Source organism: Chiloscyllium plagiosum, unplaced genomic scaffold (assembly GCF_037043375.1).
Source record: "Chiloscyllium plagiosum isolate Xiang-an unplaced genomic scaffold, Cpla_swu_hap1 HiC_scaffold_2, whole genome shotgun sequence".
Taxonomy (NCBI): domain Eukaryota; kingdom Metazoa; phylum Chordata; class Chondrichthyes; order Orectolobiformes; family Hemiscylliidae; genus Chiloscyllium; species Chiloscyllium plagiosum.
The window spans coordinates 5664078-5691131 of NW_028270140.1; the positions used below are offsets into that span (position 1 = coordinate 5664078).

The window sequence follows — 27054 nt, forward strand, 5'->3', positions numbered from 1 at the left end:
CAGAAAAGTACTAACAAAGATAAAAAAAATTAAACTCAACATATTATTTCAAGTTCCAATTGAACTGTGAATCAAATATGTAATCTGGTAGTAGAAACTTTCAGTACTGAAGCTAAGCGTTTCTTCAGGCTACAGGAATCTGATATTTGGAATTGTCTATTCAGGGAGGGTAGTGGAGGTAAATGGTCTGGAATAATTTGAGAGGTAAGCAGGGACATGGAAAGATGAGTTATGACAGCCGAATGCTTCTCTCAGAGATAATTTTCTTTGTGAAAGCCTATGAATGTGAGCCAGTCTCTCTCTCATTCTAATGGACAGTGAGAAGACAGCATAGACAGAGAGCCATAGAAACAGATTTCCTGTGCTCAAGGAGCCGTCAGAAGAAAAGAAACCACAAGAAAGGAATGTAAAACAAGGAAAAGGAATATGCTCATGCTCAATTCTGAAACATATTGAACAGAATTTCTTATTTGTTTTAATTATTTGTTAAACTAATCAGTTACCCAGCTGGCACCAAAGCAAAAATCACAGTCAGGTACTATTGTAATTGCCTTCTGAAAAATGTCCTTGCCATTATAGAAATGTTTCTTATGATCTTCTTGTTTTGACCATGAGTAAAAATACTCTCAAAATCTTAAAAACAAAACCACTGTGGAACCACCGTATCTATTTTAATATCCAAAACTGAAATAAATATATATCTTCCTTAATGCTCCCTATAGATACTCAATGGCTGGAAACAAATATAATGAAAAGGTGCCCTGCTGCTTCCAAATCTGAGTGCAATTACTAGTTGTGGATTCAAAGGAATAAGTTGATTGATTCCATTGGTCCTTAAAGGAATGCAATTATGATGGTAACATATTTTAATAAGCAAACTAAGATACGAATGAATTAAATTACACACATTAAATATTTAGTTTTCAAGAATCATGCTTTCTAGCAAAGTTCAGAAACTATATTTGTTCAATAAAAGATAAAAAGACTTGGCATTTTATTTTGTAAACAGCAAAGTAATATTTTTCTTAATTCTAAAGACCTAACTGTAAAAACCTTTCAATATGTAACATGTGCCTCTGATTCTTGGATTAAAACTTGCCAGGGTAATTCTGATCATTGAATCTTATTCTAACCATTTCAAAAACAGGAACAGAGCAGCTACTAATGCCATACTACACAACCATTTGAAATAGGAACAGGTCCCTTACAGCAGCCTCATCATTCAACAAGATCATGGCTGACCAGGCTGTAACCTAAACTTCCCTTTCCTGTTCAGCTCTCCAGAACTTCAACTTTTGTACTGGGTCATGGAACAATGAGAAATGTATTCTCTTCTTCTATTAATCGTATTCTCTGCACAAGAAATCTCTCTACCATCAATCTAGTGGCTAGGATTCCATTTTTGCACACCTCGTAATGGCTAGAAGAACACCTTCAGAAAAGGCTTGAGTTCAGGATATCAGTGGAGGACATGGTCAGCAGGTATGTGCATTTGACACAGAAAGGAGCCATAAAGCATGGAAACAGACCCTTCAGTTCGAGTTGTCCGCACTGACCAGACATCCCAATCTGACATACAGCAAAATTACCCAGGAAGTGAAAGAATGGAGTTATTAATGATAGATTTTAAAAAAATAATAGTAATTATTCCCAAATTAGCTGGACTTTAACATTCTCAATCATAATCACTGGATGCTAATATAATTTTTGAAATTTAAACAAATTGATAACTAGCAATACCATGTAAGTATGTCAAAATATTACCACCATTCAGTGCTTCTATCTTCCACATCATAAGATTTGGCAAAAAAAAAGTAGTTTAAGCACACTAGTAAACGCTACAATAGGGCGGAAATGGATTTGCACTTCAGTTATGTATATTTTTTAATAAAGGCTGAAATAATTCACTGTAAGTGGCTGTTTGAAATATGATGGTGTAAGCAGGAAAAAAAGTGCGAAAAATTAAAATGTGGTTACCTAGCTGGCACCAAAACAAAAACCACAATCTAGCAGCATATAGAAAGGCATGCAGACTGAGAAGCACTTCTACTGCCAAAACACAGAGCTTTCATTGCATACCTTCACGTATGAGAACAATTTATTGGACCATTATCCATCAGTACTGAAACTCAATATAAAGGTCATGCTTCAATTCCAGTTTTTATACCAGGTAAAATGCCCATTTCTACCAAGTTCAAGGAGTCTATTGATTAAACAGAGCAGTGTGTGTTCTGTTCCACAGAACTACAGTTTGTTGTTAACACGGGGTCTACAGACAAACCCCATTCCCCCATCAGCCCCTTAACAACTCTCTAAATTGCACATTACGATCCAAATATATCTGCAGCACAACAAACTAAACACTTTTTTAAAAAAAAGTACAAAGAAAAGAAATATATAGAAGGCTTTCCTTAACCATTACAAACACACCATATAAACACATTTTGGTCCAGAACAGTATGTAAATGTTAACATAAGACAGAAATAAGTAAGGTTTGTTTTTTTTTTGAAGATTGAAGGGGCAGAATGTTTATGAAACAAATGACCCAAATTGTTTTGAATACCATTAAGACTTTAAATATATTGAAAAACAAACCTTTGATGTTTGGTGTTAAAGCACAGAAAACAGGATTAAGGAGAATCTTCCCCAAGAGGCAGGTGAAGCTGCCTAATGGCCTTAACTTGGTTGGTGCTGATCAGCATCAAAATCAATGACATTGAAAAGAATGAGTATGTTTGCATTAACCTAAGTTAATTTGTTTGATAAAACCATTTCAAAGCGATCAATGACTTTTGGACTTTTTGCAGTTTAGAAAAGCAAAGACTTTAAACATTTGCCATGTTTAATTGATTTGTCTTGCCTGAAATTTAACATATAGATATTTTCTTTAAAAAGTCTGCTGTTAAAAAGCCAATGTGACCCCTTTCTTGGATAGGGTGGTGAGGGGAGGCAGTTGGAGTGTTCTTCAGAATTTTTAATTGTACCTCAAGAAAGTTTGTAAACATTATTGGCTTCAAAGAAACCCTTTGCAAAGTGTACACTGTTACTTGCCAATTCGTTTAACGGCACATATGTGTCTTACTGTCTCACAGTACTGAAAAGTACCTTATCTGAAAATGAACAGAGTCATTGTGCATTACAGGAAGCAGGTTTTCCTCTTGTCTTAAACTTTAAAAATAACTAATCATCGAGCAGGTTTCTCCAAAGGCTCAATAAAAGATGTAATCACTAATGATCTCCATCCTCCCCCAAAAGGGACTACATATTTTCCGAAATTGAGGCAAATTTGTGAAAACACTACTATCATATAGGACGGTTTAAAACATATTTATCCAGAGAAAGTGCAAACTGCACTTTCATTTAGTCAGGATCCATATTCACAATAAGTAGAGAATATACTGAGAGTCTTGTAAAATTCTAGGTAATTATATGAGGGAAAAAATGTGCACAATGCCTTTGTCAATAGATGTTTAGAATTGGTTTTTCTATAGATATGCTAAAAATGAGTGAAGTATTTTGCATTAATTAGTCGTTTCTAGATTTCTACAATCTTCAGACACTGTATGCTTTTTGGATAATGCAACTGAAATGTATCTCAAGTTCTGATTAATGCATATACTTACTCATTCCTCATGGCTTCATAAGACAAATATACTCATTCTTAGTGTAAGAAAAAGACATAGGTTTCTAACTAAGAATCATCACTCGAGCTTCCATTCCATAGTTTCCCCTGTGGGTAGTAGAAAAACAGCAGGCACACCTTGCTGAACTACAAAAATTAACTCTTTCCATAACTGTTTAAGGCACTGTGTAATAGCCGAGGTACAGTAATCCCTGACATACATTCCTGAAGTGGCATTTAATTGCCTACCAAGTCTGTTCCTACAGAATTGATGAGTATGTGTGAGGTGTGCCAGCTACAGTACTTTTGGTCTCGTCATCTTTGACAACCACACAGACCACATAGAAAACTCAACGTAAAGCTGCCAAGACTATGCTGAGTGCTACATTCTTGTCTTCTGTAGTTACACTGAGGAGTTGGCTAATACAGCTGCTGAAATCAGCTCAGATATCACAGTTCTTAAATAGTAATCATGCTAGTTTTAACCAAATTTGAATATATGTATATTTTTATATATATGATACATATTCAAAATTTTCACAAAATCAAATTTCTACACTTATCCATCTTAAAATTTCCTATGTTTAAAATTTCAATTCAATTTCTTAATGTTGTTGTCTTATTGAATGGAAAACAAACAGCCGTGGTTACATCAGTTAACCAATGAAAAAGTGTTGAAGTACTGGTAACAGGCAGTATTGGCCAACCCCTCATAAAGTCTTATCATAGCAGCTAAAGACACTACAGCAAAACAGATGGAACAGACAAATCAATTCGCAATGATTGATTTCAGTCTATCCTCACATTATTCACAGGTACAGTGGACTTCAAATGAAACGGTATACTTTTTGTTGGTCTAGCAAGACCTCACCCAGAAAGTATAATCATAACTGAAACAAATGCAACATATTTTATCACATACTGCAGCCTTTATCATTAACACTTTTTCCCAAAAAATGGTTATTAAACTAATCTAGTTTTTAAATATGGCTGCACTACTTTGCAAATCAGTAGCATTCAAAACTTTGATGTTTCAAAGGGAACTCCATTGAACTTTCTGCAAAGGTAGGAAGTTGTTTTAAAGAATTGAATAGATTTTGATTTTTGACGAATTTTAAATACAGTACAGTTTTAGGAGGCCAGTAACAATGAACACGGCCTCCTCTCTCAAGCTTTCAACTTCAACCATAAATCTACATTCTAAAATCTTCAACAGCAGAAGTCTGGTCCATTAATTTGACAGAAAAAAATTATATTCCTGTATGTGTAACAGTCAAATATTTGTGGTCAAAGCTTAGAGCACATCAATATGCTGAAATAAACTGCTTCATGGTTAGAATCCAGTACAACAACCCAGTTACTTGTTCAGACCAGCAATTGTGATAAAAGGCAGAAAAGTGATTTTCTGCATGCAACTTCTGAAAGGAAACTTACAATTTTATGGAAAATTGCTTGCAACAAAGAAATATTTCCTGGAATAACATGGGCAGAAACATTGAGGATTTTAGGTGCTCTGGTCATAAATTAATAGAATGTAGTAACACTAATCTTTGAGGTAACAGCAAAATTACTAGAAATCTGAGGCATTAATGGTGGTGAGGCACAAGAATTGTTACTTAAGCAAACACTTTGGTCAAAAATACTGTTGATGATTACAATGCCACGTCTCCAATCCAAAAAGTAACCATTACTCATTCATTACAATGTTTGGCTTAAGTTATTTCTAAAATACACATAATGCATGAATGATGGAACCACCTAATGTATAAGTAGTGATAAGTACAGCTTTGTCCGATTGTAACTTATTCAAGTGCATTCAAACAACGCAGCAGAACTATAATCCTGGATCCTTTTGAAACAGATTCAAACCAAAAGAAAGATAAAATCAGCAGTGAGATAACAGGATATTGTTGGATTCTAGCCCTGACCTTTAGGTACTTCTGCTGTCAAGTGAGCATATCCTGTCGCATGTATAAGAATATATTTTCAATCAAAAACTGAACTAAACAAAACAACTTATACTGTTAGAAGTTCATCAATTACAATTGCAATGTCTACTGAGTCCCTTTAGTCAACATGATCAATATGGGACCAAACATAATCCAAAAACAAAACCTATATACACCTAGTTAGTGTATGAGAGTAACATTCAGCATAGCAGTATGTGTCATCTCAATAGCTGAAGCCACAACACAGTCAGACTTCAGGCTTGAAGTAAATAAGAGAAGGATAATCAACGAATGGTCAAATTATTGTTTAGACTGCCGTGTATGTGCTTCCAACAGTGCTGCAGTGCCTGGCACTAGCCACACTTGTAATGATTTGTTCAGCATGTAGAGGGATCAGAGGGTCGTGTTGCATGCTGCTGTTGAGAGATGGTGCTACACAGACACCCTGTAGTGTCTGGTTAAGGTCTATTTTTTCCCTCTTGAATGGTGGTTCTCCAGAATCTTCCAATTCATCATCCATTTCGCTGTCAACCTCACTTCCTTCATCTTCAGAGGGAAAGGAAAAATACAAGGCATTTAGGATCTATTATAACATTGTTGAAACATGTTATGTTGGATAACAGTTTTGGACGTTTGAGTATGCTTCATAGAACTCAGGGACGAGATTATAAATGGGTCGCAACAGTTAAAAGATCATTTAAATTCAAGATGCATTGTAGATATGACGAAACATAGTCTGCGAAAAGAAATATGTTAAGAATAGCACAAAATTGAGTTAAGACATTCTTACTGATATAGCAATTTGAACTCTAGAATGTAACAAATATGGATAATATACACATCCTATTTTGTAGTTAATTTCTAATCAACCTGTTCAGAGAGATTTTGTAACACAGCTATGGAGCAGCTGGGGCTTTACCTGAGCCTCCTGGCTCAAAGGTAGGGGTTCTGCCACTGTATCACAATATCCCCAACCTATTTAATGGATATTTTCTAATAAACCTGGTCAGAGATGTTTCTACATACCTCCAGAACAAATGGGACTTGAACCTGGGTCTACTGTCCCTGAGGTAGGGACATTACCACTGCACAAGAATGCTCTAATCAATTTGATGCCACAACGCTATAAACTGAGAGACACAGAGTCATACAGCATGAAAACAGATCCTTCAGTCTAATCAGTCCAAGCCGACCATGTTCCCAAACTAAACTAGTCTCACCTGCCCGAGCTTGGCCCATATCCCTCTAAACTTTTACTATTTATGAACTTATCCAAATGCCTTTTAAATATTGTAACTGTACCTGCATTCACTACTTCCTCTGTTCATTCCACACACAAACTATTCTCTTTGTAAAAAAAGCTGCCCTTCATGTCCTTTTTAAATCTTTGTCCTGTCAACCTTAAAAATGTGCCCCCTAATTTTGAATTCCCTCACCGAGGGAAAAGACCCTTGTCATTCACCTTATTTAAATCCCTCATGATTGCATAAATCCCTTATGGAGCCTCTCTCCATTTAAATAATAGTTTGCCTTTTCATTCTTCCTATCAAAGTGCATGACCCAATACTTTTCTACTTAAACTCCAACTATCAAGAATTTGCCCACTTTGTCAACCTATGTCTTCTTGCAGATTTCATACATCCTCATCACAAAAAGAAGCCATTCTAACCTATTTTTGTGTTCATCAGCGAATCTGAATATTATACACTCTGCCCCCTCCTCCAAGTCATCAATCTCGGCGGCAAATAATTAACTCCAAGGACTGATCTTTGTAGCATTCAACTAGAGTCATCGAGTCATAGAGATGCAGAGCATGGAAACAGACCCTTCGGTCCAACTCGTCCATGCTGACCAGATATCCCAACCCAAATCTAGTCCCACATGCCAGCATCCAGCCCATAGCCCTCCAAACCTCTCCTATTTGTATATCCATCCAGACGCCTTTGAAATTTTGCAATTGTACTAGCCTCCACCACTCCCTCTGGCAGCTCATTCCATACACGTACCATGCTCTGTGCGAAAAAGTTGCCCCTTAGGTCTCTTTTATATCTTTCCCCTGTCACCCTAAACCTATGCCCTCTAGTTCTGGACTACCCCACCCCAGGGAAAAGACTTTGTCTATTTACCCTATCCATGCCCCTCATGATTTTGCAAACCTCTATAAGGTCACCCCTCAGCCTCTGACAATAGCTCTCGCCTGTTCAACCTCTCCCGATAGCCCAAATCCTCCAACACTGACAACATCCTTGAAAATCTTTTCTGAACCCTTTTCAAGTTTCACAACATCTTTCTGATAGGAAGGAGACCAGAATTGCGCGCAATATTCCAACAGTAGCATAACCAATGTCCTGTACAGCCGCAACATGACCTCCCAACTCCTGTATTCAATACTCTGACCAATAAAGGAAAGCATACTAAATGCCTTCTTCACTATCTTATCTACCTGTGACTCCACTTTCAAGGAGCTATGAACCTGCACTCCAAGGCCTCTTTGTTCAGCAACACTCCCTAGGACCTTACCATTAAGTGTATAAGTCATGCTAAGATTTGCTTTCCCAAAATGCAGCACCTCTCATTTATCGAAATTGAACTCCATCTGCCACTCCTCAGCCCATTGCCCATCTGATCAAGATCCTGTTGTAAGCTGAGGTAACCTTCTTCACTGTCCACTACACCTCCAATTTGGTGTCATCTGCAAAATTACTAACTGTTATGCTCACATCCAAATCATTTATATAAATGGCTAAAATTAGTGGACCCAGCACTGTATCCTGACTCATTGTCTTGTGTGTTTACTAATCCACAATCCAGGCTAATACATTATTTCCGATACTGTGAGCTCCTACGCCGTGGACCTCACGTTTTGCCTTTTAGAAATACTAATACACTATATTTACTGGTTCCCTTTTATCAACTCTCTTTGTTATATTGTCAAAGCATGCGTGCAAATTTGTCAAGCATGATTTCACATCTTTCACAAAACCATGTTGATTCTGTTTGATTGCATTAAGCTTTTCCAAATGTTCTTCTATTCCTTTCGGCCCTGAGACACTATATAAATACAAGCTATTTCTTCAGTACAGTATGTATGGTTGAAATGCATCATTGTTAGTCCATTTCACCAAAATTATTTTGACATTTGTTTGATAATCAACTTCTGTTGAGGCCAAAAATAAAATTGATATAAGTTTTGCAACCACTACTTTTACAATCAATGTTAAAACTAGGTGAGGAAAGGTGAATTTTCTCCCCTCTTTTTAAATTGATTATTGCAACAAATAGTTTTAACTTTTTTTATAACGCAGGTATCGCATATTTCAATTAAAACACAATGCTGGCTAAAATCAAGAAGCCAATTAAAAGTGTTTTTGAGTGAAAGGAAGGGGACTTTTATTATTTACTTACCATAAGAAAAATAAAACACAACACAAAGCAAAAAAATCATGGATTTGAACTTTAAGAAGCAGAAATTCTCGAGTAAAATAAGATAAAGAATATGCAGTTTTCAAAAAAAGAGTTTTTAAGGTATTAAGATTTTTAACATGAGAATGAGTTGTTTTATGGAAGTCATGTATCCACGGCGGTGGTATAATTTGTAAATATTCTCAGTTTTGATGAATAGAGGTTTCTCCAATTTGCTTTATCACTGGGCACAGATTTTCAAGAGCGGGAAATAGAGGAAGTCTTCCAGTCTTGTGTTACAAAAGCACTTTCCTTCTTAGTTTTGCTCCAAAAGTTGTTTTCCTGTAATACAGTTCGCTTATGTATTCTCTTACCTGGTTCGAGTGTTTTTTTTTCCCAGACTGGATAATCTACAGGTGACAGTTATTCCAATATGTGAAATTACAGAAAGGTGAAAATCAAAAGTAGAAAACTGTCACATTGGCATAAGGAAAACAAGGTTAAACAGATGAATGTGTGATTGAAAGACTAGTTTCGGAGAAGTGAATTCCAGTTTGTGTGGCACTGGCACTTATAAGGAAAATGTGAGATCTGCACCAATGATATGGTCAAAACGTGACCCTTACTGGGGCTGGTGTTCTTGAAAACTGCAGAAGTAAGGAAGTAGAGTAGGCTTTAAACCAAATAGTTGGGGCAAGGGCTCAAATTTGGGAAGCTGTGGTGAATCACAGAGTGGGGAAAATGCAACAGAGGAAGGGATTAATGTGGAAAATGATACAAAATGATAGGAAGAAACAGAATGCAGATTGAAGACGAAATTAACAGATACAACTACAGATTATAAAAATAATAAAAGTAAGAAACTTAAGGCACTATATTTGAATAGTGGCGCAAATAGAAATAATTAAGTAAAATCCAGTGGCTATAACTGAAATTAGGCCATTCAGCCCAGTGACTTCTGCTCTGCCATTCAATAGTGGCTGATAAGTTTCTCAACCCCATTCTCCCACTTTCTCTGTAACCCTTGATCCCCTTGATACTCAAGAACCTATCTACCTCAGTCTTAAATATACTCAATGACCTGGCCTCCACAGCCTTCTGTGGCAGTGAATACCATAGATTCACCACTCTCTGGCTGAAGAAGTTTCTCCTTATCTTCATTCTAAAAGGTCTTCCCTTTACTCCAAGGCTGTGCCCTTGGGTGCTAGTCTTTCCTACCAATGGAAACATCTTCCCAACATCCACTCTGTCCAGGCCATTCAGTATTCTGTACGTTTCAATTAGATCCCCTCTCATCCTTTAAAACTTTGGGGTATAATGCAGAGTCCTCAAACGTTCCTCATATGTTAAGCTTTTCATTCCTGGGACCATTCTCGTGAACCTCTGAACATGCTCCGGCGCCAGTACATCCTTCCTGAGATATGGGGCCCTAAACTGCACACAATACTCCAAATGTGGTCTGAACAGAGCCTCATAGAGCCTCAGAAGTACACCCCGGCTTTTACATTCAAGTTGTCTCAAAATAAATGCCATCACTGCATTTGTTTTCCAGACTACTGACTCATCCTGTAAGTTTACCTTGAGAGGATCCTGGACTAGGTAGGATGACTTAAATTGGGATATGAATATATATATCAGTATGTAACATTTAGGAAGGACAGGAAGTGGCACTGCTAATTATTAGAAAGTAATGATCTAAATTCAGGAAACCAAAATACAGAAGCAGTCTAGGTAGGGATGGGGAATAATAAAGGCAAGAGGTCACTTGTGGGAGTTGTCTACAGACCCCTAACTGTAACCACATGGTAGGACAGTGTATCAAGTAATAAAAAATGAGATATAATAAAACAAAGAACTGGAGAAAGAGATGGCAGATACATTGAAAACATATCTTCTATCAGTCTTCATTTGACAGGGTACAAGTAGCATCCCAAAAACAGGTGTAAATCAGGAATTAAAAGGGAGGGGGGCACTCAAGAAAATTGCAGTTACCAGGGAAGCAGTACTGAGTCAATTGTTGGAACTGCAAGTTGACAAGTCCCCAGGTTCTAATCAATTTCATCTTAGAGTTTTACAAATATAAAGTAGTGAAACAGTTGATGAGTTAGTCTTAATTTTCCAAAAATCATTAGATTCAGGGAAGGCTCCTTTAGATTGTAAAGTATTGAATGTAACTCATTTATTTAAAATGGCAGAGAGACCGAAAGCAGGAAACCACAGGACAGTTAGCTTGACATATGTCATAAAATCATACAGTAGAGATCCTTTGTCCCATTCAGTCTGTACCTCCAAAACAATACATTAAATCTATGCTAATCCTGTAGCATTGAATGTTATGACATTTCAAGTGCACATCTAAGTATTTCTTAAATGTTTCTCTCCTCAACTATTATCCCAAGCAGTGCATTCTAATCCCCCACCAACCTCAGGATGAAACTGCCTTTTCTCAAGTCCACTCTAAACCTCGTGCCTTAAAAGTGTGCCCTCTTGTTATTAAACCTTCAACTAAAGAGAGTGGCTACTTTCTATCCACCTTGTCCACGCTTCTCATGTTCGTACACTCCTATCAGGTTCTTCACTCCAGCTTCTCTGCTCCAAAGAAAACAACCTAGTTTATTAGATTAGATTAGATTCCCTACAGCGTGGAAACAGGCCCTTTGGCCCAACCAGTCCACACCGACCCTCCAAACAGTAACCCACCCAATCCCATTTCCCTCTGACTAATGCACCCAACACTATGGGCAATTTAGCATGGCCAATTTACCTGGCTGTGGGAGGAAACCGGAGCACCCGGAGGAAACCCACGCAGACACAGGGAGATTAGATTAGATTTAGATTAGATTACTTAGATTAGATTACTTACAGTGTGGAAACAGGCCCTTCGGCCCAACAAGTCCACACCGCCCCGCCGAAGCGCAACCCACCCATACCCCTACATTTACTCCTTACCTAACACTACGGGCAATTTAGCATGGCCAATTCACCTGACCTGCACATCTTTGGACTGTGGGAGGAAACCGGAGCACCCGGAGGAAACCCACGCAGACACGGGGAGAATGTGCAAACTCCACACAGACAGTCACCGAGGCTGGAATCGAACCTGGGACCCTGATGCTGCGAGGCAGCAGTGCTAACCACTGAGCCACTGTGCCACCCTTATCCAGCCTCTCTTTATAGTTGTAATGCTCCATCCGGATAAATCTCTTCTGCATCCCTTCCAGTGAAATCACATCCTTCCTAAGGTGCAGTGGCCAGAACTGCACACAGTACTCCAACTGTGGCCTATTCAAAATCCTGTATAGCTCCAGCATAACCTCTCTGCTCTTGTAATCTAGACCACAACAAGTGTCTATTATGCCTGAACAACTGTATTAACTCACCCTGTCATCTTCAGGGATCTGTGGACAAACACCTCAAGATCCCTCTGTTCCAGTGAACCTTCCAGGGTCCTACCATTCATTGAGTACTCTCTCCATTTGTTACTTGTTTCAAAATGCATCACCTCACATAATCTGGGTTAAATTACATCTGCCGATCTGACGAATCCTATAACCTATGACCTTCTTATTCACTGTCAACCACTCGGCCAATCTTTGTGTCATCTGCAATCTTATTCCCGTCACAATCTCATCTACTGTGCATTGTTCATATATGATTGCAAACAATAAGGGACTAGCACTGATCCTTATGATACACCACTGGACACGGCTCCAGTCACACAATCAGCTCTCTACCACCACCCCTGACCTCCTGCTCATTTCTGCTGATCAAGGATGATACTAATAGAATAATTCACAACTACCAACGGCATTGATTATCAACAAATAGTATTTATTCAGACCAGTATTAAGGAAAGTATTCCACATTTTCAATAATTATAAACTATTAATCTTCCAGCTTCTCAAAAGTTGGAATTCTAATTGTGATCTCTATTACTTCCGTTTTAATTCAGCTGCTTCAGTATCATCAGTTTCCATTTCTAGATATTTCATTGCAAAGAAATTATTATTTGCTGCAAGTTTTCTGTCCTGCACAACTAAGTATTTTCTGACAATATAATTAGCAGTCACGAATCATAATATCACAAGAAATAGGAGCAGGAGTAGACCATTTGGTCCCTTGAGCCTGCTCTGTCATTCAATCAGATCATGGTGGCCTTAAAACTGCTTTCTTGTCTGCCTAACATAATCTTGATTTCTTTGTGTAAAACGCAAAGCAATGTTTATAACTCAACCTTGAATACATTCAATAACCAAGCCTCTATTGCTCTCAGTGGAAGAGAATTCCAAAAATTAAGAATTACTCTAAGAGAAGAAATTTTTCCAAATCTTCATCATAGAGACTTTCTTTAAAAGTATTCTAGATTTTCACATAACAATAACATCCTCTGAGCATCAATCCTGTCAAGTCTCATCAGAATGTTATATGCTCAATAAGATGACTTCTTATTCTTTGAACTCCAATGAATATGAGCACAACCTACTCAACATGTCCTCATAAGATGAATTTGTGACAAAGCTTCTCCACTTTCATGCTCAATCTTCCTTGGAGTAAAGGCCAGCATTCCATTTTCCTCAGTAATAAGATTCTACATCCTGATTATCTGAACCAAGAACATTCCTCAGATAGTACTGATCTAATAATTCACTAACAGAGCTACACGCTTTCTTTCACTTTCTCTATGTTCTACAAAAATGTCAAATATGCTGGAATGTTCAGGTCTCATCCTGGTCACCTTTTAACTTTGTCATTGTAATGGCTATCATACTTATTTATTTCTATGTATCCTATTAACCTATTCAGCTTGTTACAATACTGCATACATTCAGTTAAAGAGTTTTTAATTTTGTATTTTTACCGTCTGTAGTAGGTGTGGAGGTGAGGCTACAATTAGATCAACCTTAATCTTAAGGATGGCAGAGCAGGCTCAAGATGCTAAAATGTCTCACCCCTACTCCTAGGTGGTACATTTCTATGCTCTTTAATTTGACATTTTTTCTGGTGCATTGATATGTTCATATACTGTGATCAATCCCTTTATACTCTGGTAATCATTATTTACATTATCACCATGTACTAACATGACCTTAACCAAACCCCCAACTTTGTGCCAAATTATTTAGTTTAAAGCACTCTCTATACCACATTGGTTTCTCTATGGTTCAGGTGAAGGTCACCCCAATGGGAAAGTTCCTTCCTTACTGATTAACTGATGTCAGTGTCCCATTGAGCAGAGAAACTTGACAGAGGCATTCAAAAACAAAGATTTTGGTACAGATTGAAGGTAAATGGCAAAAAATACTTGAGGTGATATGAGGACTTGTTTTTTTAATGAACAGTGTTTTGTTAAGTGCACTGCCCGTAAAGGTGGTGGAGGCAGATTCCAGTGAAAATACAACTTTCAAGTAGGAGCTAGAACAGTACAACACAGGAGCAGGCCCTTTGGCCTACCATGTGGATGCTGAATGTGATGTCATTTTAAACTAATCCATCTGGCTGAACTTGGTCCATATCCTTCTAATCCATACATGTACATGTGTCTGACTAAATGCCTATTAAACTTGGCTAATATATGTAAAAAATGTCTTGGGATTCTCCTTAATCCTACTTGCCAAGGACATTTGGCCCTCCTAATTTCTTTTTAGAGTTTTTTTCTGCTTCCTTTCTACTCCAAGGGCCTTGTCTGATTTTTATCTCCTTGTTGGGTAAACATTTGAAATTAAAACTTTCATAGAATGTTTTAGAATGAGCTGCAAAGTGAAGCCAAGTGGATAACCTTTCAAAGAATTAGCAAAAGCACAATGGACTAACTGGTTTCTTTTTATGTTGCATCATCTAATGATTTTAAGACAATACCCAGTGTATATACATCATGACAATTATTCATTGAAGGAAACTTACATTCACTATATTCCTGAACATCTTTGAAAATGCGTTGCTAACATGATTAAATGAACAATTAATAGCTGAGAAACAGTTAAATGATGGACAGATCATTCTAAGCCCATGTATGTATCAGGAACCCTAAATCAGCTCTTAAAAATCAGTAATTTCATTGATAATATTGTAAGATGAAATAAACAGACCGTAAACACCACACTATTTTGGTTCCTTTATATACAAGAACAATTGTTTGTGCTAATGCTGCGTGTTACTAATGAGCATGTCATGCTTGTTAAAGAACTGTAGGTAGTAACTGTTAGGACATTACCATATTCTAATTCACCTATGCTGTTGCTTTCAGAGATACATTAATTATAAAAATGATGCAAACATTTAATGCTTGCAAAATATTCCAACTGCATGTAGTTTACCAAGTGTGAAGTAGTGGTAGTTCCAAAAAAGAAAAGAGAGTGCTTACTTTGCTCATACAATAGATTATTAACATTAGTAATATTGTACATCATCTTACCTTTATCCATGTTTACTGGGGACATACCACTGAGATCAGTAAACTGAAAGACAAACAAGTTAGATTTAGACAAAAAAAAGGCCTTGTCATTCATGGAACATGGAATTTTCTAACAAAGCCAAAATTTTAACTTTTGAGGTTGGTGGTCAGACACCTCCTTGATTTAGAGTTTTAGAGTCGTAGAGATGTACAGCATGGAAACATACCCTTTGGTCCAACTCGTCCATGCTGACCAGATATCCAAACCTAATCTGGTCCTACCTGCCCACAGCTGTCCCATATCCCTTCCTATTCATATACCCATCCAAATGCCTCTTAAATGTTGCAATTGTACCAGCCTCCACCACATCCTCTGGCAGCTCATTCTATACACATACCACCCTCTGCGTGAAAAAGTTGCCACTTAGGTCCCTTTTATATCTTTCCCCTCTCACCTTAAACCTATGCCCTCTAGTTCTGGACTCCCCGACCCCAGGGAAAAGACTTTGTCTATTTACCTAATCCATACCCTTCATAATTTTGAAAACCTCTATAAGGTCATCCCTTAGCCTCTGACGCTCCAGGGAAAACAGCCTCAGCCTGTTCAGTCTCTCCCTATAGCTCAAATCCTCCAACCCTGGCAACATCCTTGTAAATCTTTTCTGAACCCTTTCAAGTTTCACAACATCTTTCCGATAGGAAGGAGACCAGAATTGCACACAATATTCCAACAGTGGCCTAACCAATGTCCTGTACAGCCGCAACATGACCTCCCAACTCCTGTACTCAATACTCTGACCATATACCAAATGCCTTCTTCACTATCCTATCTACCTGCAACTCCACTTTCAAAGAGCTATGAACCTGCACTCCAAGGTCTCTTTGTTCAGCAACAATCCCTACGACCTTACCATTAAGTGTATAAGTCCTGCTAAGATTTGCTTTCCCAAAATGCAGCACCTCGCATTTATCTGAATTAAACTCCATCTGCCACTTCTCAGCCCATTGGCCCATCTGGTCCAGATCCTGTTGTAATCTGAGGTAACCCTCTTCGCTGTTCACTACACCTCCAATTTTGGTGTCATTTGCAAACTTCTTCAAAAAACTTAATCAAATTTATGAGACATGATTTCCCACGCACAAAGTCATGTTGACTATCCTTAATCCATCCTTGCCTTTCCAGATATGTGACATCCTGTTCCTCAGGATTCCCTCCAACAAGTTTCCCACCACTAACATCAGGCTCACCGGTCAATAGTTCCCTGGCTTGTCTTTACTACGTTTCTTAAATAGTGGCACTATGTTACCCATCCTTCATTCTTCTGGCACCTCACCTGTGACTATCAATGACATAAATATCTCAGCAAGGGCCACTGACAGAATTGCTGCCCCTCATGTGATGTAGGTGCACCCACAGTGTTGTTAGAGCTGGAGTTCCTGAATTTTGATCCAGTGACAATGAAGGAACGGTGATTTAGTTTCAAGTCAGGATGCAGCATGCCTTGAAGGAGAATTTTCAAGTAGTAGTGCATCAATGTGCCTGTTGGCCTTTTACTTGTAGGTGGTAGGGATCAATATTTGGAAGATGGTATTGAAATGGTCTTGGCGAATTGTTACAGTGCCAATTATAGATACCACACATTAGGCTGTATCTTTCTGAAGATGGGTAGAGGGGAAGGGCTAGTTAGAATAATAAAATGTTGTGTGCGACCTGCCTGCCGAATCTGTCTGTCATTTTACACAGGCTGTGGAGGAGTTAGGCAGCATCCATTCTGTGGGTTGACGAAGGCCATTAAGTAACCAATTAATGTCTGCTTGACTGTTTCTACCAGCCTCTGCTCCATTTTAGATCACAGTACAGGGAGTCCTGTACTAGTGGATATATTTTGTTAAGAAAATTGGCGAGAGGCATCAGGGAGCCTCTTTGGTGAGTTCCTATCAGAGATTGTCATTCTTCACTCTCTCCTCCTTCCTCACTTGGGCCTGGTCAGCTAGGTTCCCCCACACCCCCACACCCCCCCCAAACCTGGATTTACACAAATCTGACCTTCATAATTGTAAATCATCCCCAGCAGGGACAAATAAACGAACTGATCAGACTGAGGAGCTGTAGAATAATCTGATTGTCCAGCAACTCTAAAACATTCCAGTCGGGGATGAAAGTCTTGTCCTGAGCCAATTAACACTCCGACAAGTCTAAAGGGGCTGTGAACAGGTGTTTGTCCCAGGCTGTCCATTTATTTGAGAAGGGGTGGATGTGGGACAGGGATCATGGCACCTTGCAACCTAAAGCTCATTGTTTCAACTGTGTACGAATGATTTTTAGGGTGTTAAATGGGCCACAACTCATATGGGCTCTTTTATCTTAAATGGTGTTAAATTTCTTGAGTATCGTTGAAGCTGGAATCATACAGGCATTCTAATATACCCTGATCTGTGTTTTGTGGAGATGTCGGACAGGATTGGGTGTCAGGAGCTGGGTTACTCGCCTTGGTATGCCCAGCCAGCAGGTAAGCAAGTAAATAGTAAAGTGAATAAATATTATCAATTATCACATTATCACAAAAATGAGGAGGATTAAATTATTCTGGGCACTGGCGAGACCACATCTGGAGTACTGTGCACAGTATTGGTCACCTTATTTAAGGATGTAAATACATTGGAGGCAGCAGAGGTTTACTTGGAATGGGCGGTTTGTCTTATGAGGCAAGATTGGATAGTCTAGGCTTGTATCCACTGGAGTTTAGAAGAATAAGAATTGCCTTGATTGAAACACACAAAATCCTGAAAGGTCTTGACAGCGTAGATGTGGACAAAATGCTTCCTTTTTTGGGAGAATCTAGCAATACGCATCACATTTTGAAAATCAAGGTCTGTCCATTTGTAGTAGCTATTAGGAAATATCTTTTTGCCGAGAGGGTCAAGAGTTGATTTCCTTTGATATAACTATGTATCTTTTAAATTAGAAATATTCTAATAGTAGGAAGTTGAAGAAAGCAAGCCAATAGAAAAAGGGAGGGCAAAAGACACTGACAGAATTGTAGGCGGATGAGCGAAATGTGTGTAAGCACACAGATAGTTTTATACACTTGAGATCATTATGTATTGCCATCTCTATACAAATTTGAAATGTTCAAATGGATACTGAAGGGTATTGCAGCTTTTTAAATTAAATATGCTTAGATATTTTGTGACAGTCGGTTGCAGAAAATTAATAGCAAAAATATATGCTGTTCAAAGTTTCAAGACTCTAAAATTCTTACCTCTCCCATCACTGCTATAGGTGTTTCCCCAGTAGCTTGAGCCACTCTGTGTTCCACCAGATAAAACATATATTCATCATATAACAGACGAATCAGATGGAAAGAACCAAAACTTGCTGCACTCCGTAGGGTCAGGTCTCGGATAACCATGGAACTGTTGCAACAAGTAAATTATGAGGTTAAGTGATGTTCACTTTCATAAAGTGGCCTATTAGCCAATAGTCTCTTGAACTTTAAGGTCAGTAACTTACATTTCACACGTGTGAAACTGTGTCACACAGATCACATGCTTTCAAATTCAACAACCTTCCTCTATGTCAGAATAGTTAGTCTCATCTTGGATGGTAATGAGCTGCTATGATTGGATTCACTGTTCATGAGTTCAGGAAGGATTATATTACCCATGTTTCCTATTGATAATCAAGGTCAAATAACATATTGTTTGAGAAAATGAGGTTCGGTTGTGATGATCCTTCATAATGGAAAACTGATGATACTATTTAGATTAATAGTGAAACAAGGTACTTGTGGATGAAGAATCAGATAGTTACTGGCATAAAACCACACATCAGCATATTACACCCTTTCACAGAGGGCAGCAGAAAAGGGATAGAAAGAGAACATTGGCTAAATTTGAACCTTACAGGTCTATCAAGTAGATGGAAGCTCGAGGGTGACATTAACAGCGTCAGAGGGTTTTTCTGACAATCACCAATGGCTTCATGGTCATCAGCAGATTCTTAATTTCAGATGTTTTGTTTTTTTATTGAATTCAAATTTCACCGTCTGCCATGGTGGGATTCAAACCCTGGTCCCCTGAATATCAGTTGAGTTTCTAGATTAGTAGTCTAGCAATAATACCACTAGGCATTGCCTCCCCGATCTGTGTCACTGAATTGCAAGTTTAAAATAATACTTCCTTCTCCACAATAGAATATTATGAAGAATGACTTTTCATCCCCAATTAAATATGAGTGGACTTTTTGTATACTTCGTCTCTTAATTACTCCACTCTTTAATAAATAACAATAAGTGGCTGGAAGACAGACCATATTAAAACTTTCCATAACACAGTTATGTCTTCAGGAAATAGGAAGTATTGACAATCAACAAATTACTTTTATAGTATTGGTAATAGAACAGTGAATTAGCAATAACTAATTCAAAACTTATTTTGTGGAAATTATCTTAAAAATAAATGCACTCAATCTACTTTAAAATAGGCTTATCAATAATTAATGATCTTGGCTTCTAATGGGATGTCAAAACAAATTTAACTCCAAGTACATGCCCTTTTAGCAAGCAAACTTACATCCAGAACATGCCCTTTTTCATACTTTCTGGATATCATAAACATTACAGTTTGCACATTATAGAATCTTTTTTCTGGAATTTCCTGCTGCTAGTGAAATTGTATTTGTCTAATTATGCCTTTTCTTAGATGCTAATGAAATTTCTGACCATAAACTAATTAGGTCCAGATAGTTTCATACAGCATTTGTGTTCACATTCCCATAAAAAAGAAACAAACCATATTATTTTTACATAACCATAGGATGTAGACATCATATCAAATGCCAGCATTTCCTGCCTATCCTGTAGTCCTTGGAAAGGTAGTAGTGAGTTGCCTTCTTACAAAGCTGCAGTACACGTGACAAAGGTATATCCCCAGTACCAGTAGAGAGTGAGTTCCATGAGTCTGACACAGTTACAGTGAAGGAGTGCTGATTTAATTCCCAGTCAGGATGACGTGGCTTGCAGAGGAACCTGCAGGCAGCAGTGTTCCCATGGACCTACTGTGCTTGTTGTTATAGGGAGAAGTGTTCACAGGTTTAGAAGGAGAGAAACTTGCAGGTAGTGGTTTTCACATATATCTGCTGCCCATGCCCTTTTACATGGGAGAGACCACAGACTCAAAAGATGCTATCTAAGGAGCCCCGGTGAGCTGTTGCAGTACATTTCTTGGATAGCACACACTGGTGTCATTGTGTGTTGGTGGTGAAGGAAGTCAGCGCTGAAGGTATTAGCTCTGCTGCTAATTAAACAGGCCACTTTGCTCTGGCTGGTGTCAAGCTTCTCGAATGTTGTTTGCACTGTGCTCATCCAGGCAGATGGAAAGTATGCATTTCCATTCATGACTTGTGCCTTGTAGTTGATGAGCTGAAAATGTGTTTCTGGAAAAGCGCAGCAGGTCAGGCAGCATTCAAGGAGCAGGAGAATCGACGTTTCGGGCATGAGCCCTTCTTCCTGAAGAAGGGCTCATGCCCGAAACGTTGATTCTTCTGCTCCTTGGATGCTGCCTGACCTGCTGCGCTTTTCCAGAAACACATTTTCAGCTCTGATCTCCAGCATCTGCAGTCCTCACTTTCTCCTTGTAGTTGATGGACATGCTTTAAGGAGTCGGGAGGTGAATTAGTCTTGCACAGTTCCCAACTTCTGGTCTGCTCTTGTAAACACAGTATTTATAAATGACCCATATTTAAGATATACATCCACACATTTCTGTTGTCATCTTTGTAAAACCCTTCTGCAGCAGATTCTAGTCTTTTCTAAAATATGATGACCAGAGCTATGAAGTTCATTTATTGTGGTCTAACAAGATTTGATTCACAATTAGCATAAATTTCCAATTTAATCCATCTAGAAAATATAGTTTTTGCCCGAAACGTCGATTTTCCTGCTCCTCGTATGCTGCCTGACCTGCTGTGCTTTTCCAGCTCTTCTCTCATCGAGAAAATATGCCTAGATCTGGGCTTGTTTTTTTTATTGGCTTTGTCAACTTGTTGCAAAACTCCATGTGACTGACACATTTGCACTTTTGAGATTCTTTTATTTCTTTATTTCAGCTGGCTATCCGATAGCCTCCCTAATCTTCCTGTAAGAATATATTAGCTCAAATTCATCAGTTTTGAACTTTGTTTAATCATTATTGGCCTAGTCTGCAGATTTATTCATGACCTTCTGCAAATTCTTACAGTTGGGTTAAATAATTAATAAAGGTCGAGCTGATCTGTTCCTGAAAGATTTTACGGTCTGCTTCAAATTCATTATTCTCCAACAGATACAAAGGAACAATCTTTGTATTTCAAAGCAATTTAAGTGCAGTGCGGTGCATGAATAGTTTGAGAGAACGTTTCTTTGAGGCACTGTATAAATGCAATATGTCCTTTCAATGTAAACATCTGAAGAATCCTTAGTCCTACTCATAGCTCACATGGCCTGAGAAAGTGCTTGACCTCTACTTTACGTGGATGACTTGTACCACCTTTCTGGTTTATTTTATTTCAGATCATTCATGATACTATAACTGCTTGCTTCTTTCAGTTCTCCAAACCTACCTATAAAAGGACCACTTAAGCAGGAATTGACGGGCAGCTTTGGGAAAATTAGGACTTCCTTCATATGGCTTCAACACCTGTGTTACCACATTATCAAGCCAAGCAGCCCACTGCTCCAGGGTACTTTGCTGCTGGAGGGTCATCTTGAAGTCATGTTCCAGTCTTTGTACTGTGCTGTCATCGCACTGACACACCCAGGAAGCCTGCTCCTGCCAAAGCATAAAAAACATCCAAGTTTATTTGTGTGTTTAGTATTGCATTTCAAATACCTAGACATAATGTGTGCAACAGTTAAAGGGAAAATGCCTTGGTGTTTTGGTTCATGGAGATTGGGCCATAGTCTGTCCTGCAGCTCAAGTGCAACCAACCCAGAGATCACAGGTATGTCAGTTGTGGTGCTGTGAAGATACCTATCTGGGGCTGGGCACAGTCACAGCCAATGTTACTCTTAGCTGCATAGTTGAGCATGCATGTGGCCACCTCTATGTTCAGCGCATGGCGAACTGCATGCCAATGCAAATTACAGCACTGATCCAGTTCTGAAAGTCCTTACCGTGCACAGACCTCGGATGTATACACAGAAAAGAACATTAGAGGTCACAGCAATCCTCTTAAGTCAGTCAAGGGATTTGGGCATTAATGGTTGGGGGTTATATTGGGGCAGTCTGTGAAGTTATGGGGCAAGGGAGAAGTTCAAGACTGAGGTTTGAACTCCTTGGACTGTGTGGTTGGTTGACTGGCAGCTTAATTGGCTGGCTATTTCTGCTGAATGTCTGTATAAGAGTTCTACTCTCTATACATGTTGTGATGTTACCTAGCTATTTTATAGACACAGTTGGAGATCTGTGTGTTAACACAATATCCTTTTTTCCCTTTGAAGAATAGGAAATCTATTCTGATTAATATAAATAAGGATGCACATTAGTACATTGTCTTTATACATTGAGATGATACTTTTGCAATATGACCCGATCTAATCTTTATACAATTATGATGATTTGTCTACAGATGCACTCTACAGTGTACTCTCTGTCATTGTGGGTGGGTGTGTCTTATGTATCATAAATGTCTGGTATGATATTTGCAGTATCAGAGTTATATCTTGGCATCTTGTATGATGGATGACTGGGCCATGTACAACTTGGAAGTGTTATCTGTTTCGTCATAGATTTTGACCATTGTTTGTGACAATATCGTACAAACTGAACTGGCCACCAACATTGTAATATCTTTCCATGAATGGAAGTTTATGAAGATCCATTATGAATGACAGGTATTATGTCAATAATTGCTGCACAGACGATCTGTCCAGATTCAAGTTGGGACATAGTCTGAAAGCTTTTTGATCATGCCCTTGTGTCATTTTCTCCCATGTTTCCAACAATGTTGGGTGTACTTTCAGTTATGTGATGATGCTGTGGAGGAATAATTGTGGGGATCAATCTTTCATAACAGGAGCTGCTGGTGAGGATAAAATATCACCTCAAATAGCAGCAGGTAGATTCAATTTGGTTATCCAAAAGTCTTAGCAAGGGGTTTTGCATTAATGATCGTGAACTTTATCACACTGACAGTGTGTTCTGAGCGATGTGTTAAAAGTGTGGTATCAGTTACCAAATTAGTACTTGCTTCCTTAAGTTTCAGTTGGGCTCAAAAACTAAGTTACATGGAAAAAAGCAAGGATATCACCACAGCCACATAGAAACATGTAGGATTTCCTGTATGGCATTTGTTGAAATATGGTCTGAAGAGAAAATTTTAAGCTCTTAAAACAGATTCAGTTTGTTGTTTCAGAAGCACTTATACTAGTGGTATCTTGAACCATTCTTTTGCTTCTGTATGACCTCATCCTGAATGAAGTGGTTTGACAGCATGGCACTTTTCTGTCCCACTCAAGGCTAATTTGTAATCTTTCACAGATAATGGAGAACTGGGTCACTTGATTATCATCTCATCAAGTAATACATGATGGAAAGATCTTACAATTTTTGATGCAACTTACCTCAGTAAAAAGGATTCTCCTATGGCACGTTTTTCTGTTCACACATGCAATGATTTCTAAGTTTTGTATTAGAGAACCATAGGTTTATATTAGAGTGGAAAAAGCCCAAATTATAATACTGTTATATAATTGCTGTGGGAGTACTTGAAGCACATTCTAAGGAACAGTGGAAAATTCTTTTACTTTTTCAACTTTGCTATTCTGCACCTTGATACTCAGAAACATTTGCACATAAATACATGATTTGTGTGAATTTTGTAACTGAGTCGTCAACCTGAAGTGCCATTAATAACAGTACAGATCTTTTCCGAACACAGCGAATGGGTATGAAAGTGCTTTCGAGCTTTCAGTTCAGATTTAAAAAGATAGACTTTTCCATATGACTGCCAATTAAGTTCTCAGCAGGTTGCTCTGGCTATCTTTAAAAAAACAGCCAGTGATTTTCTCTCTCAAATTTATTTGCATAGCATGGCTACACATGCCTGCTCCCTGACTGCGACTTCTACCTGAATATAGGGGAAGAAATTGAAGTGTAACAGCTGGTCTGAGGAGGCTTGCAGCAGCAGTACACCCTGCTCATCAGGAGACCTCTTTTTAAAGACTTTGCAGAATGTGAGCGTTACTGGCAAGGCAACAACTGTTGCTTATTCCATAGTGCGCTTTGTTAGGGCGTTGGTGAATCAGCTTCTTAAACCACTGCAGTCCATGCGGTGTAGCTAAACCCAAAGTGCTATTAAGAAAAGAATTTCAGAATAATGAAGAAACGGAAAAGGAATAATGATACAATTCCAGCTCATGATGCTGGGTGGTTTGGTGGGAAAATTGGAGATTGTGGTGTTACCATGTATCTATTGCTTTTGTCTTCTTAGGTGCTTGAATTTACAATATGCTATGTACTGTTGAAGAAACCTTGTTGAGCTGCTACAGCGCATCTGAGATGGTACACACTACTGCCCCTGTGCATGAGTAGTGGAGAAAGTGAATGTTTAAGGTGGTGGATGGGGTGACAATCAAGTGCTTCGCTTGGATGTTGTACAGCTTCTCTAGATGATTACATTGTCTCTTCTTGTGGATGGTTATTTCCTGATATTTGTATCACACAAAGCAGCCCTATCGTTAATGTTATCCTGATCTTGGTTCATTTGAGTAAGGATTGTTTTAGTGTCTAAGGAGTCACAAACGCTACTGAACATTACACAATCTACAGCAAACATCTCCACTCCAAACTTATGATGGTGAGAAGGTACTTGTTGAAGCAACTGATTTATGGCCAATCCACCTAGCATGCACATCTTTCGACTGTGGAAAGAAACTAGAGTACCCAGAGGAAAGCTTCTTTCTAAACGCACCATTTTTCGAATGCTGACAGGATGGACACCTCTCACCACTGGTTAAAATCTCAGTTTCTGTTAGCTTGGGACAATCTATTGGAACACAGTCAGATATATTTGCTTGTGTTAATTTATTTGAGACAGTTCCTACTTTCTTCCTCCCATGGATGCAACCTTTTGATTATTTTCACATTAGTCTGTGTCATGAGCCCTCAGACTGACTTCACTTGGAATAAGGTGAAAGGAATGAAAAGTTCTGCACCTGGCTGTGGCTGCATCCGTCCTGGGAGAGTTCAACATTGAGACAAGATGATAAGATTGATGGAGGAATGAAACTTAGTTGTGCTCTCCAGCATACTTCACTAATGAGCAGAAAAGCACCAACGCTTAACTCTACAGGAAAAAAAAGGCTGAATGTTCATGGAACTGGCATTGCTACATTATGAGAGTGACGGAAAATTGCCTTGGCATACTCTCAGTCATCTGTTTTTCACTGTACTGTACATCATCCAGAAGTACTGGCCAAGAATTAAGTTAACTTCCAAATTTGTTGGGCCTTGCATAGGATCCTCAGGAACTTTGTCAGCGACGTCCTAAGACACAGATGATTATCCATCATGAACCACTTCTTTCAGGAATAGTATGATTCCAACTCCTATTTGATAGATCTCCTTGACACCACAGCTGGTTAAATGTTGCCTCAACGTTAAGAGCAATCATTGTCACTTCACCCTGATATCAACTCTTTAGTCCATGCTCAGACCAAGACTATGATGAGATTAACTTTTGGTGAAAGCCAGATTGATTACAAATGAGCAGGTATAGCAGTGTAAATGCTGCTTGATAGCACTGTCAATGACATCTTCCACCATTTTGCTGATGATTGAGAGTAGACTGCTGGGTGTTAATTGGTCAAGTTGAATTAGGATACACCTAGTCTATCTTTCATATTGTCAGACAGATGCCATGCTGTAACTATTTTTTTCATTCACAGGATGAGGACGACGCTGACGAGTCCAGCATTTATTTCCTATCCCTAATTGCCCAGACGGCAGTTAAGAGTAAATCACATTGTTGAGAGACAAGAGTTACATGTAGGTCAGACCAGGAAAGGATGGCAGTTTCCCTCCTTAAAGGACATTAGTGGTCCTTCCTTAAAGAACCAGATAAGTTTTTCTGACAATCGAAAATGGATTCTCAGTCATCATTAGACTCTTACTTCCAGATTCTTCTTTTTTATCTTTTTCCTTTAAAGCCTGAAGTGTGGAGGCCTCCAGCAGCAGTGGCAACAACGCCAGGACATGCTGGGCACGGCTTCACCCCAGCCAGGGGGGTCTCCTGGCGAGCAAGGAACAAGTCCCGGGCTGACTACACTGGCCCAAACCCGGGCACCTGAAGGAGTGGAAGGGACAGCAGAAGACCCTGATGACTGGCAGCAGTGTCTAGAGAAGCATCAGACGGGCAACAGGAGTATGGAACCCAAGCATCCCCAGGCCCATGGCTCCAGCTCAGACACAACGGTCACAATTGTGGCAGTGGTGGAGACTCATGACCAAGACCCCGGAGCACGAAACAGAGACCCTGGAGCCTGTAACTGAGACCTGGGAGCGCGGATCAAGACCCTGGGGTCCATTTCAGAGACCATAGCCAATGTCAAGCAGTGACTGCAGAAGCCTAGGAAGAAGAACATGAAGAGAGAAAGATGAACTCTATTGAGTAAAATCTTGCATTATATTCACTGTTTCAAGATAGCAC

The 27054-nt window shown here is 38.9% G+C and overlaps 1 protein-coding gene across 9 annotated transcripts in view; it reads right to left on the bottom strand.

Moving 5' to 3' along the window:
- Positions 1-594: 594 nt before the first annotated feature.
- The window catches only part of LOC122564059 (transcription factor RFX3-like), a 279903-nt gene continuing 253443 nt past the window's right edge, over positions 595-27054 (bottom strand). For all 9 annotated transcript variants that reach the window (XM_043718574.2, XM_087994441.1, XM_087994433.1 and 6 more), the window contains 4 exons: positions 21967-22175; positions 18629-18782; positions 15387-15429; positions 595-6118 (listed from right to left, as the gene is read on the bottom strand). In XM_043718574.2, coding sequence (XP_043574509.1) covers positions 5880-6118; positions 15387-15429; positions 18629-18782; positions 21967-22175 — 645 coding nt within the window. In that variant the 3' untranslated portion in view covers positions 595-5879. The remainder of the gene's footprint in view (positions 6119-15386; positions 15430-18628; positions 18783-21966; positions 22176-27054) is intronic.